This window comes from Petaurus breviceps, unplaced genomic scaffold (assembly GCF_028583685.1).
Source record: "Petaurus breviceps papuanus isolate PSGF00001 unplaced genomic scaffold, PetGlider_PUasm1.0 419, whole genome shotgun sequence".
NCBI classification, from domain to species: Eukaryota; Metazoa; Chordata; class Mammalia; order Diprotodontia; family Petauridae; genus Petaurus; species Petaurus breviceps.
This window is the reverse complement of record NW_027186324.1, coordinates 7,506,630-7,520,724: the sequence shown is the minus strand read 5'-3', so window position 1 is coordinate 7,520,724 and position 14,095 is coordinate 7,506,630. Positions and strand designations below refer to the sequence as shown.

Genomic DNA, 14,095 nt, shown 5'->3' with positions numbered 1-14,095 from the left:
AGAACAAACTCATGTATTTAATTAATAACTTTAAGTCCAATTCAACTCATTTGATTAAAATTTTAAAAAACTTTGATTACATATATTTATGTTTGTGTATGTGTGTTCTGTGCAAAAAAAGGACCCGTGATTTAATATTCAAGGTGCTTTATTTTAGTCAAATGAGTTGAATATATGTTTGTATGTGTATGTACATATATACCAATTTGTCTCCAAAACGGTGGCAAAACCCAACCTAAGATGTGACATAATCCAGGGAACAGTGCTGTATCAAAAATATAAACATTCCTGGTTTTAGTTTGGGGAATGTGGATGCATGTTAGGACAGTTAAGGCTTTCCTTAACATGCCAGAACATAATTGTTTTCAAGCAGCACATAATCAGAGCACGTGAATTTTGTCTGTGATTTGAACTGAAACCTTTGGGATTTCACATTCTATTCCTTGCTAGGAAAAACAAAATAAAGACCAACTCCCTAATTTCAGTACAAAAAACCCACAAGCCCACTGAAAATAGTTTGAAGATGACATGGCTTTAAAAATGCCAAATTAAACTTCTGCTGACTTAGAACATAAATGAATCAGAAACCTAGATTAAATCTTCACAATAAACAGTTTGGTTGTTTTTTTAAAGTAAGAAGGACATATTCGGTACAAAATATATTTGGCAAAAATCTGTCATTTATTAAACCACATTTTTTCTGTTAATGTGCAAAAGTTAAAATGTTTAGTGAGTCACTAAATAAAGCATTCCCTAAATTTTAAATGTACTAAAGTTTAGCATATGCATATATGAATGTATATTTCTGATTTCACATTCCCTACTCTCTCATATACAATTAGTTACCAAGTCATGTTGATTATACCTCTGCTGCATCTCTCAAAAATATTGTCTCATTCTCTCCCTACTGCAGCCATCATAACAGGAGCCCTGATTACCAAAACAATTATCTGGATTATTACTATAGTGACCTAATAGATCTTCCTGCCTTCCCCTTCTCCCTCTTTCAATTCACGCTTCATACCGCTGACAAAATTACTTTTATGCTTTTGAGTTTCATGTGCATACAGTCACATATTTCATGTATGGTCACCTTGGGTTCTAGTTCTTCCCTCTTGGAGACTCTAGGGAGCTCAAGAATTTGAAATCTGACTGGATTGATGCTGATAATAAATGGAAGATTAGGATTGTGTAGCATTGCTCAGTAAACTCTCAAAAAACTTCCTTTAAAACCAAACTTTGGAGAATATAGGTTGCCAATGTCAGCGTTGCTCATAGTGGGGGTTCAGTACAAAGCAGTCTTCATCCCACCAGCTATACCAGATTTCCCTGTTATTGACTAGAGTTGCAAACTGAATTCTTCTATGCATACATCCTCTCTCTCTCTCTCTCTCTCTCTCTCTCTCTCTCTCTCTCTCCCTTGATAAGATATAAAGCATATTTTCCCACAGGAGTCCTCGTGTGTCAGATATGAGGTAGAACAAAAATATAATAGTCATAAAACCTGCCTTCTATATGCTTACATTTTATTGAGGGATAGAACCCATTTATGGATATATAATATATATATGTATATATACAAGGCTAAAAATGAAGAGAGGCAAAGGAGGTATCAGAGTGCTCTAGGGATACCTGAAGAAGCTTTTGGGGACTCAGAGAAGGTGACATCATGGAGACTGTACCTGAGTTGAGCTGTATAGGAAGATCAGGTTCTGGAAGTAACAGACTAAGCAGGGAAGAAACTTCAGGAGCAAAGTAAATGCAGGGAGGTGGGGCAGGGGAGAGAAAGTTCTGAGAGTCAAGGATGTAGCCCAGAGAGGAAACAGTGTAACACACATGTAAGGCATCATGTTAGGTGCTGGGGCTACAAAGACAAAAATGAAGCATCTTCTGCCTTCAGAGAGCTTTTATAAACAAAGCAAACTAGGTCCTTTTTGGCCTCAATTCTTACCCAGCCTTAGTCACTGAATGGGCATTGCCTCAGACAAACTGAGACCTAGGAAAGACTTTGCTTACAAAGGCCAGGGTCTCCCACTGCATCCTGGGCCAGCACCAGCCATCCTGGAGGAGAGAGTGAGGCTGATGACTTTGCACAGATCTGCCTCACTTAGAGCCAACTAACTTGCCAATCAAGACATCACCCTCCTGATGTCATTGGTCCCCTTCAAATACAAGCAACAACAATGTACAAAGTCACCTGATTAGTGACAAAGCCTCACTGTTGCTTCTGAAAGATGTTTTATTTCCCACGGGGCTCCAGAAATACTATTCCAATTCCGTCAACGATTCCTTCTTTCTCCTGTTTTCTTCCTACACCTCTGCTTCTTTCTCCTCTTTTTCCTCTTCATAATCATATAGCATCTCCCTGCTGAGTAATGTGCGAGGCCGGCTCTTTTCTCAGCGTTGAGGAAAGAAGCCCCTTGTCTTCTACGAGCTGACATTCCATGCAGCTAACATTGTGTGAGTTTGAACCGCAGTTTATATACTTTCAGGGTTTTTTTTCCCCCAGGGGTTTAACCTTCAGTGAAATGTAAATTTAGCGTTACCAGTGTAGACTGAACTCCAGTTGGTGGCACTTACACAGACTGCAAGTATTTTTTGTCGTTGTTTAAAACGTGGGTTCTTTAGCTGAAGAGAACATTCTGTGCTTACACACCCATGGCTTAGCTGGACTGTTATGTGAGCTCCTCAGTTTACTGAATTCACTCTGAGCATTTTTGTTCTATAAAGTTCACTTTTAAAGGTGGTTTTATAAGTGCTTACTGAATAATACTACACAACCCTAATCTGCCATTTTATTATCAGTATCTCTCCAGATTTGATAAAATTTGAACTCTCTTAGTTAGAATCATTTGAGAAATGGGTTGTTTGTTTCAGAGATCCTAGAGATGTACAGATATATAGAGATAGAGATAGAGATGTATATTGACACCTATCTTGCAACTGCACTGTTGTTTTATTTTGTTTTTCCCTTATGTACGATGGAAGATAAGGCAGCTAGGTGGTACAGTGGACAGAACACCAGGCCTGGAGTCAGGAAGTCTTCTTCCTGAGTTCAAATCTGGCTTTAGACACTTCCTAGCTGTATGACCTTGGGTAAGTCAATTAACTCTGTCTCAGTTTCCCCATCTGTAAAATGAGCTGGAGATGGAAATGACAAACCATTCCAGTGTCTTTGCCAAAAGAATAACAACAACAAAAAACCCAAATGGGCTCATAAAGAGTTGGACACAACCAAAAAACACCTAAACAGCAACTAGAAAGCATGTCTTAACTGTTCTTAGAAAGTTTGTATAACTTATGCTGTATGGGCCAATCATGATTTTTACTTGGAATTTTTCCCCAAAACTTCCCTGGAAGGTTAATCAGTTGATCAGTCATGTATGACTCTTTTTTTTTTTTTAAACAATTGGGGTTAAGTAACTTGCTCAAGGCTACACAGCCAGTTATTTCTAGGTGTGGTGCTAAGTATCTGAGCCCGGAATTGATCCCCAGGTCATCCCGACACTGGGGCTGGTGCTCTTACTCACTGAGCCACCTGGCCACCCCCATGTATGACTCTTGATGACCCTGTGAACCATATTGTCCCTGAGGTTTTTTGGCAAAGATACTGGAATGGTTTGCTATTTCCTTCTTTAGAGGATTAAGGCAAACACAGCTAGTGGGTATCTGAGGTTATATTTTAACTCGGGCCTTCCTGACTCCAAGCCTGGTGCTCTATCTGCTCACTGTATTACACAGCACCCTCATCACATGTGGCTATCAGTACAATTTACTTGACTTTGTGATGGTGTCATTTTGGCAGTGTGGTGTGGAATGGGCCCTGGATTTGGAGTCACAAAATCTGGGTTGAAATTCCAACTCTGCTACTTATTAGAGGGGTGACTTTGGGCAAGTCACTTAACTTTTCAGTTAAAAACTTAACTTTTCAGTTGTGGTTTCCTTATCTCTGGATCCTTTGAAGTTATGTTCTTGAGATCTTGACAATTCTAAAGGGAACCTACTTTACCTTCATGTCTGAGGAAGAATTGAAAAGTCAAGGGATGTGAACTTTAACAAAACAAAGAGAAGTGTTTCAGGTTTAAAAAAAAGGGAAGGGGAATGAAGGTAAAGAATCTTATGTTTGGAAAAGAATTGAAGGCAGCAAAAGCCCTGGTTTTATATATTTAGAGAGATTTTAATGTAATTCTGTTGTAAGCAGAGATCGTTAAAGTTAGTGTTATTAATAATAATAACTAGTATTTGTATAGCCCTTTTAAGGTTTGCAAAACATTTTACAAATATTATCTCATTTGGTCCTCATAACCACCCTGGAGGTAGGGTTTATTCTTTTATTATCCTCTTCTACAGATGAGGAAACTGAGGTATACAAAGATTAAGTGCCTTGAGATCACATGACTAATAAGTGCCTGAGGCACTTCCTGATTCCATATCCAGTACTGTGCAGTATGTAACACAGTTGGGGAGCAAGATGGTGCAGTGGGTAGAGCCAGGGCCTGAAGCCAGGAAGACTCCTTTACCTGAGTTCAAATCTGGCCTCAGACACTTACTAGCTGTGTGACCCTGGGCAAGTCACTTAACCCTGTTTGCCTCACTTTCCTCATCTGTAAAATGAGCTGGAGATAGAAATAGCAAACTGCTCCAGCCTCTATGCCAAGAAAACCCCAAATGGAGTCATCAAGAGTCAGACAGAACTGATACAACTGAACAACATATTAGAAAAAAAATCCTTGGTCTTAGGTAGCCTTAAAAAGCTTACCATTTTTAATAGTCAGCAACAAGTGGAGTGGACTCAAGCTTAAAAGGAGAGGTGCTTAACATTTTCCTCTGCATTTTCTCTCTTATTCTCTCTACCTTTTTATTTCTCTTCACTAGATTGGTGATTCCATGCATGTTGAGAATGCCAGATGAGAAACCTCCCTTAACCAATTCAAAGACTGCTTAAATTCTTTGAGAGTCATAGCTAACATTAAGGGGTTACAGACTGGCCAAGGATCACATACATAGCCGGTATATGTGTCAGTCAGAACTTGAACCCAGGTCTTTCTGACTCCAAGGCCATCCCTCTGTTCTCTCCAATAGAGGCATAAAACTCAACCAGCTACAAAACTCCAATACTTCCTGAATCAGATTAAATCATAATTGGGAAATGTTGAACAAGATAAATAAAAAATACTATACAACATAGATAATGTTAATTTGTGGTTTTCTAAGTTAATATGTAGCCTTCAGGGATCTGTTTCTATTGGATTTTGACACCAATGCCTAAAAGGTTGTGTTAATTGTGTCACTGACTTGTGTAACTGCCATATGGACATACTCCAGTCTGAGATGCTTATTTTTTGTTTTGTTTGGGAGACTTTTTTTCAGTAGCAAGTTAATAATAATGCATTTGCTCTAAGACCATAGAATTTCAGAGCTTGAAAGATCCTTAGAGGTTCAAACCCTTCATTTTACAAATAAGGAAACTGAGGCCCAGAGAGATTAAATGTTTTGCTCAGGGACACGAATTTAGTAAGTGACACAGTCAGGAATAAAACCCAGTTCTCCTAATTCTAGGCCTAATGAATTTTCCACTATACTTTTCAGTAAGAAAACACTGTGCATGGCTATTTAACCACTCATACAAGCCAATATGACATTCTACTATATGGGGACTAGACCTGTGATTTCATTATTACAAGGAACTCTCAGATGAAGAAACTCCCTCTACCAATACGACTGGCACCTTGCCTAGAGCACTAAGAGATTAAAGGACTCACCCAGGGTCACACAAAAAGAATATATGAGGGACAAGGCATAAACCCAGGTCTTTCTGGGTCTGAAGTTTTTTCTTTTTTGTTTTAATATGCTATGCCTCACCGTCTCCCATCTATGCTTCACAGAAAATAAAAAAGGGCAAGAGACAGACAAAGAGAAAATAAGAGGGGTTAGATTTGGAATAAGTTGGGGAGAAAAGGAGCAAGCATGTAAAATGCAGGGATGGGGGGCAAAGGCCAAAATAAACCAAAAGGAAGAAAAAAGTGAGCATCTGGGCTGAGTTTAAGCAATCTTAACCATAGGATGGAGGTGGCCCTGGGTTCTCCAAGACTGTGCTGAAAGGGTTCTAGCTTTGTCCCACCAAACTGGAAAACCTTCAGGTATGGGAGCAATGAAAGACTGCTTTCTTAGGTACCACCCTAGCAGAGTAGGAAATACTCATCCCCAGAAGGCTGGCTGCCAGCTGAATTTCTTAGTCTGTTGAAGTGAGGACGGATTGATTGGGCTCTATTTATGCCTAAATGATCTTTTGAAGTACAAATGGTTCTTGTTTTTATGTAAGTGAACCCTTCTGCAGACCTCAATGTAAAGACATTTTTACCTAATGTGAATTTGCTCACAGATTTGGGGAAGGGAAGGAGGGAGAAAGGGGGAAGGGGGTTGCCTGTGGAGGGAAAGGGCTGACTCACATTTCAAGGACATGTGGGAGCCAGAAATGGAGAATCAAGAACAGGCTGGGGCCAGCCATGTAGGGGGGCCTGGCCTGAATGGAGAGGAAGAACTGGCCAGGTCTCCAGGTGGGTGGAGTGGGACAAAGGTCTCCTCTCTCTGCACTGGAGGTCTCAAGCCAAGTCCCCAGTGAGGGTCTTAGGGGTGGCAATCTCTCCAAGTATCATTGCTTCTGCTTTCACTTGGAGGGTTTTTGTTTTTTGTTGGGGGCCGCAGTGCTGGGTGGTAGAATTAGCATAGTTGTTTTTTTGGAGTGCAGGGTTTTTTCAGAATTCTTTATGTAAATTTATGTAATGTGAATTCACATAAAGCAAGAACTGTCTCTATTACAATGTAAGTCTGAAAGGAGGGAAATAAGAAGACAAAATACTGTGATGCAGGTGGAGATGAGAAAATAGAAAAGGGATTGCAAGAGGGTTTATTGCAAACAAGATGGGCACATTCTGGACAAAGGACTAGAAAGGAATTTCAACACATAGCTTGGCTATAAGTCAGAGTAAATTGGAGAGGTGACATTCTCTTAGAAAACAAATGCCACAGAAAACTACCCCAATGATACTCTAGAATTGGGTTGTATAAGACATAGGTCTGCAATAACAAACTCTCCAGCTAGGGAGACATCATCCAACCACTGAGAAGAGACGGAAGGGCTGGTATACACCCCTGCCAGGCCTCACAGCACAGTTTAGATGCTAACACCCTAGAACTTAGGCTTTGGGAGGCGATGCTGAACCTGAGACCTCATTCACTATAGGTGCCTTCAAGGAGAAACAGTAATTGTGCTTGGGGAGAGATCTAGGGGAGGAGAAAGGAAGAAAGGAAGGTAGAAAAGACTGCTCCCCTTTTGTGCTCTTAGTGAAAAGACTTCACTGACAGTGGTCATGCTTGTGGATTTGCTGTTGTGTGACTCTTTCTTGCCTGGCCTACTTTGTCTATATCTTTTTTATTTTTAAGCCAAATCCTGTAGTTTGTCTTTGGTTTTCCTCACCCTTTCTCCCTTTTCCTTTATGTTCTACCCTGTGAGTGGTTGGCTTTTGTTTTCTCTGCTAACTCCAGTTATTCTGATATATTGCTGCCTCCAGTTCCACCCTCCTATGCCAACTCCTGGCCTTGAAATCACTTCTCCTTTTTATTATCCATAGCAGCATCAGTGGTTTTCTGAGAGGAGTTTTTGCGCTTCATTATGCATTTCATTTCTTTAAGATGTGAGTTTCCCTTAGAACAAACCAAACTTAGGAGAAATCCCAGCCTTGGTATCATAGACACATGGAATAACTAAGTACTTGCAAAATTTGGGATTGCCTATGATTTTGCCAGTCTGTGCTACATCTGCCATCTCCCTGTCTTTGAAAGGGCTGTCCACCATGCATGCAATACTCCCCTTCCACCTTTTAAATTCCTGGCTTACTTCAATACTTAGCTCAGATCCTACCTTTTGCAGAAGGTCTTCCTCACTCTCCTGGCTGCCAGTGATATTTCCCCTCTGAGACTTCTTTCTATCTTCTCTGCAAATTTCTAGTTATTTACATGTTGACTCTCTCTTTAGAATCAGAACTCCTTGAGGGCAGGATCTATCTTTATCTTTCTTTTTATACTAACATAATTTAGGGGAGGAAGAGGCCATTTTGGCAGAGAAGACCAAGGAAGGAGGGCTTCACAGAGGTAATGCTGTCATTAGGCAGTTTGTCATAGTGCATATTTCTATTTTTATCTTTCCTGCTTCATAGTAAGCATTTATTAAATACTTCTTGACTTGGCTAGCACATCCTATCATCCGATTACAAGAACAAGTGTGCCCATTCAGAGTGTGATTTTTGAATCACTAATAAATGCCTGGGTTTAAATCTTGTCTCATACACGGGCTAGCTTTGTTAACTCTAAGTTATTTAATATCTGTACCTGTTTTCTTATTGGTAAAATGAGAAAGTTGGATTTGATGACTTCTAAGACCTTTTCTTTCTTTAACTATGTGATCCTATGAATTAATTATTCAATATCTAAGGGCCTGGGGCAGCTTGGTGGCACAGTAAATAGAATGCCAGTCAGGAAGACTAATTTTTGCGAGTTCAAATCTGGCCTCAGACACTTACTAGCTATGTGACCCTGGGCAAGTTACTTAACCCTGTTTGCCTCAGTTTCCTCACCTATAAGAACAGCTGGAGAAGGAAATGGAAAACAACTCCACAATCTCTGCCAAGGAAACCCCAAATGGGACAAAGAGTCAGACATGACTGAAAAATGACAGAACAACATCTAAGTGCCTGCTGTGTGCAGTAAAAACCCTCCAAAGTAACCCCATTCTTGCTCTCTGGAAAGACCACTTTTATAAATATTAACAATATAACTACAAGATCTTGGAGTGGGGCAAGGGCATGAAAGGCATAGCAGATGACTGTAAGAGTGAATGAGAAGTAATTCATGATTCCATCATGAAAACTTAAACACAAAAGAAGTTTAAGACAAAGAAAAATGCTTCTTTTTGTTGTGGTGTCACTAACACTTTAGGAGTCTGAGTATGAACTGTTTTAAGAGGCTTAAAAAGGAAGACTAAAGCTGTATAGGAGAATGTAGGAGAATGGAACTGTATTTTATTTTAGTTATTTATTTTAATTCTGATTTACACCATTCATTTCCACCAGATTTGCTTGAAAGTCCTCTTTTCCACTAAATGACCATATTTCCCCCTGGAACATGATACTCAGTTTTGCTGGGTAGGTGATTCTTGGTTTTAATACCAGCTCCTTTGACCTCAGGAATATCATATTCCAGGCCCTTCGATCCCTCAGTGTAGAAGCTGCCAGATCCTGGGTTATCCTGATTGTGTTTCCACAATATTCAAATTGTTTCTTCCTGGCTGCTTGTAATAATCTCTCCTTAATCTTTTTCAGGAGGTGATAGGTGGATTCTTTCAACCTCTATTTTGCCCTCTGGTTCTAAAACATCAGGGCAGTTTTCTTTGAGAACTTCCTGGAGGATGATTTCTAGGTTCTTACTTTGATCATGGCTTTCAGGTAGTCCAATAATTTTTAAATTATCTCTCCTGGATCTATTTTCCAGGTCAGTGGTTTTTCCCATGAGATATTTCACCTTGACTTCTATTCTTTCATTTGTTTGGGTCTGTTTAACAGCATCTTGATTTCTCATAAAGTCATTAGCTTCCATTTGCTCCAGTCTAATTCTGAAGCCATGATTCTCCTCAGTGAGCTTTTGAGATTCTTTTTCCATCTGGAAAATTCGGCTTTTTAAGGCATTCTTCTCCTCATTGTCTTTTTGAGCCTCTTTTGCCATTTGAGTTAGTGTGTTTTTTAAGGTGTTATTTTCTTCAGTTAGGTTGTTGGCTCTCATTTCATAATTTTCTTGCATTGGTCTCATTTCTCTTCCCAATTTTTCCTCCACTTCTCTTATCTGCTTCTCAAGGTCCTCTATGGCCTGTAACCAGCTCGTATTTTTCTTGGAAGCTTTTGGTGCAGGAGTTTTGACTTCATTGTCTTCCTCCTGTTCCATGCTTTGCTCATTTTTTTCCCCAAAGTAGGAGTCTAATGTTGGAATCTTCTGTCTGCTTTGTTTCCTTTGCCTGGTCATGTTACCCCTCAGTCACTTGACCCCTGGGCTTTTTGCCACAGTAGGACTCTGCCACCAGATGGGAGCTTTCGTCCCAAACGCTGGGTTTTTCTCAGCTGCCAGAGGTATTAGATGGGTGCCCTCTCTGAGGCCTCCACACACTCTGGCAAGCTGGTCACACACCCCAGGACCTCCACCCTACACTGAAATCCAGATCCAAGCAGGTTAAAGCAAGAGCGATTACTGCTCAGACTGGTCTCTTGGCCCCCCTACACTCTGCAGGCCAGGAACTGAAGCTACCATGTGGTGCTGGCTGTCTGTGCCAGCGTCTCAGTGGCTTCTCACCCTGGGGGCAAAAGCCAATGCACTCCCACTTACTGGGTCCCAAAGTCCAGACTGCACTGACCTCTCTCTTTGTCCTTCACATCTATGTGTTGATAATTCTGGAAATGGCCACAGCTGCTGCTGATCTGGAGTCCCTCCTGGTGGTGGCTGGTCAGGCCCGCCCTGGCGCTAAAACCTCTGGCTCACACAGGCCTGGGCTTGGCTCCCAGAGCGCTGTGCTGGCTGATTCCTGCCGGCCTGCTGGGCTGTCCTCAGTGGGAGATTAGCTTCTCTGTGTCATTTTGTGGGTTCTGCAGCTCCAAAGTTTGTTCAGAGTCCCCTTTTTACATGGATTGGGGAGGGTGGAAGCCGGAGCCACTTGGAGGTCCTGCTTCTACTCCGCCATCTTGATTCCACCCCCATTGAACTGTATTTTAGAAGAAAGGAGGTTGTTGTTATTTATACTCTAGATCTTGGTGCGCAAATATATGGGCCCAATAACAATTTTAACATGACAAGTGGTGTGGCTGTTTTCTCATTTTGCTCAAAATTAAGTTTCTAGTGTTTATATATATATTTTGAACTTGGAGCATCTGCCACCCCTTTAATTATATCTCTAAGAGGAAATGAAATATCTTATCTGAGTGTTTTTCCCTTCATTCTTAGCTTATTTCATTCAAAATTATACAACTAACCTTTCAGTACTGTTGGTTCCATTTCAGGATGGACAGCCTTCATTTACACAGTGTCTGGCCATGTATACATTGGTGAGTATGTTTTTGTTCAGTTCTCGATTTCATCTAAACTACTATATTTGAAAGGTGGATTCAATTTCCTGAAATTACTTGTTTGGAAAATAAGACAAGCTGAAACCCATGAGCTTAGAGTTTGTTCTGAGTGCAATTGGAAATGGCCCTATGGAACAACTTTGTAATTAGGTATCAGCAGCAAAATCCATTTATTTCGGCAACCTGAAAAGTGGACAAGTTGATAATTTTGTTATCACATGCACACACACTAAGGTGCAGGATGCCTCTGTATGAGAGAAGTGAAATGCAGTTTGTTTTTCCAAAGTAGTTTTGATCCCCAGAACAAATACTTCTTAGAGAAAGAAAACATTTTATAGAGCTGTTTCCTCTGACTCATCGCTTCAACTGAAACAACTAATCAACTCAAATGGAAGGGAATAAGAAAAAACACATGAATTTCAGTGATAACAGTACAAACTCTCACAGAGAATGTGAAAAAAAAAAACAAACAACCAAGTGAGAATATACGCAATTTAGGATTAATGAGATGATGGGAGATGGAGGGTAAAATCAATAAATGAAATCTAAACTCATTTTGCTCAATTGTTTAAGCCTTGTTTCTTGCCAAACTTTTTTTTAAACCAGAGCAGTTACTACCTACTACTACTACTACTACTAATAATTATAAGTGCTATTCAGTAAATAAGAGTGACATATTTTTTTTTTTTTTGGAGGGAGAAAGGCAAGGTAATTGGGGTTAAGTGACATGCCTAAGGTCATACTGTTAGTAAGCGTGTCAAGTGTCTGAGGCTGGATTTGAACTCAGGCCCTCCTGACTCCAGGGCTGGTGCTCTATTCACTGTGCCACTGAACTGTCCCATGACATATTTTTTGACTTAGTTTTCCAGGGATGTCGGATTTTCCTGAGTCTTTTGTCTTCCTTCCTCCATGATCAAGGGTACATGTATGTAAAAAACTCTGATAATGTTATGGTCATTGTCTTACCCCAGGTTGCAGTCTGTCCCAATTTATACAACCTTGTTGGTCATGTCCCTTTCGTCTCTGCAAAGTCAGCTGCCACATAGGGAGATCAGACTCACAACCCCAGCCTCCTAGGGATGACTGGAGAGAGAATCCCATAGTCTGAAAGACAGGTAGAAAGAAAATGTTTAGTAAAAATGTCTTTCTCTTCTAAACTTTCTAATATATCTGCTGATAGGTATGTTGTATAGGGAATCAAGATAATAAAAAAAATATTTATTAAGCGTCTACGAATGTACCAGGCACTTTGCTGTACCAGGCTGGTGCAGGAAAGAAAGGCAAAGTACAGAACCTGCCCTTACAGAACTCACAGTCCAGTGGGGAGACAACATGGAAACAAGAAGATATATGCAAGATAAATGAGAGACAAGAATTATAACACCAAAAAGAATGAATCACCATAAGAGAACTATGAAGGCACTCCTAAGGTAATTTAGAGGAGGAAGAGAGAATTCATAGAGATAATGGTGTCATGCAGCTCTAGATCTGATGGTCCAATAAATAAAATCCTTATAATAGAAAATCCCAAGGTACTCCATTACTAGGAACTACTCCTAGGTTTAAGATAAAATACAGGGTGTCCCTAAAGGCTGGACCCATAGAAAATCTCATTAACGATGCATATTTTCAAGAAATGAAATTTTCAGCAACATTTTATCTAATTAGCATAAATGAGATTTCACAGAACATAGGAGACACATAGGAAATCTCATTAATTAATTAAATTAATCTCATTAATATGGAAAATAGTCCCCAATAGTTAATGAAAGCTTTTATTCAATGTGAAATTGTCATGGTTAAAATTTATGATAATTAAATAAAATGCTGTTAAAAATTTCATTCATTTCATTTCTTGAAAATATGCATAGTTAATGAGATGTCCCATATGTCCAGACTTTAGGGACACCCTGTAGTGAATATTGGCTTTAGAGTCAAGAGAACTTGGGTTCAAATACCATATCTGACTCATAGCTGCTTTATAACTGGACAGTTCAGTTGAATTTCAGCTCTCTAGGAGCACAGAATCATAATTTAAGAGCTTAAATTGACTTCAAATTATCTAATCTTATCTACTAAGTCATAGATGGTTATCAAAATGTGCTTTGGTGTTGAAATTATTACACTAAATTAATCATGAATCCTTGATATATTGACCTAAAACTTTTATTGCTTGCTTCCCAGGGATGTTGAGAGGAATGAAAATTCAAAAAACTTAAATTATGTTAATGAAACAAATGAAATTAAAATTTGAGTTATTATTGCACCTCAAAGGATAAGTAGAATTTTTTTTAAAAAAAAAAACTAAGTCTCCTTATCTTGTCCAGGCTGAAAATGTAGGTCTAGTCTCATTGACCTGATCCTTTTCTGATAAGCAGGGGTTTTTTATGTGCTCTGTTTCCTAACTGGGCTGGTTTCTACTCTGGTAGGTAGTATTTCAATAAGTGGCGATGCCAGAGTGAGAGGGAGCAGGTTACAGAGAAAGGGTAATCCATAGGAAAGGGCATGTAGACAGGAAAGCATAGTTTGCATTCAAGGGGAGAGAATAGTTCATTTTGTCTGGGGTAATAAAGGGGTTCATGAAAGAGAGTGGTGGTGAAAAGAGAAGTTGGGGCCAGATTGTGGAGGGAGCTTAAGCAATTCTGAAGAATTCTGTGGAGGGCTAAGTGTCCTGATGCTGGGATGAAAGATGCCGTGCAGATGGGCTGTGAGTTCAGGAACCTCATGTGAATAAGGCACATCACAGCCCAACCCTGTTAGAGCAAAGAGCCTTCCCCAAATTAATTCACAAAGGGCAACCTCATTCTGTGGGTCGTCTCCCACCATTTATAGCCTTTTACCTTATCTATACCTCAGGAACCCAGGGATTTGAGAAGTCAGAGAAAAAGAAGCCAACTGACTTTGAAGAAGACAAATTAGTAACACAGATTACT

At 39.8% G+C, this 14,095-nt stretch overlaps 1 protein-coding gene and 1 long non-coding RNA gene across 8 annotated transcripts in view; one reads left to right on the top strand and one right to left on the bottom strand.

Annotated features, from left to right (window-relative positions):
• The window catches only part of LOC138171229 (uncharacterized), a 139,089-nt gene that overhangs the window by 17,448 nt on the left and 107,546 nt on the right, over positions 1-14,095 (bottom strand). For 3 of the 4 annotated variants that reach the window (XR_011170830.1, XR_011170829.1, XR_011170831.1), the window contains one exon: positions 12,129-12,266. This is a non-coding gene — a long non-coding RNA (uncharacterized lncRNA). Of the gene's footprint in view, positions 1-10,456; positions 10,802-12,128; positions 12,267-14,095 lie in introns of all 4 variants that reach the window. The other variant, XR_011170832.1, reaches the window with a different exon arrangement.
• PIR (pirin) overlaps positions 1-14,095 on the top strand; it is a 133,752-nt gene that overhangs the window by 99,945 nt on the left and 19,712 nt on the right. For all 4 annotated transcript variants that reach the window (XM_069100664.1, XM_069100661.1, XM_069100662.1 and 1 more), the window contains exon 7: positions 11,097-11,141. In XM_069100664.1, coding sequence (XP_068956765.1) covers positions 11,097-11,141 — 45 coding nt within the window. The remainder of the gene's footprint in view (positions 1-11,096; positions 11,142-14,095) is intronic.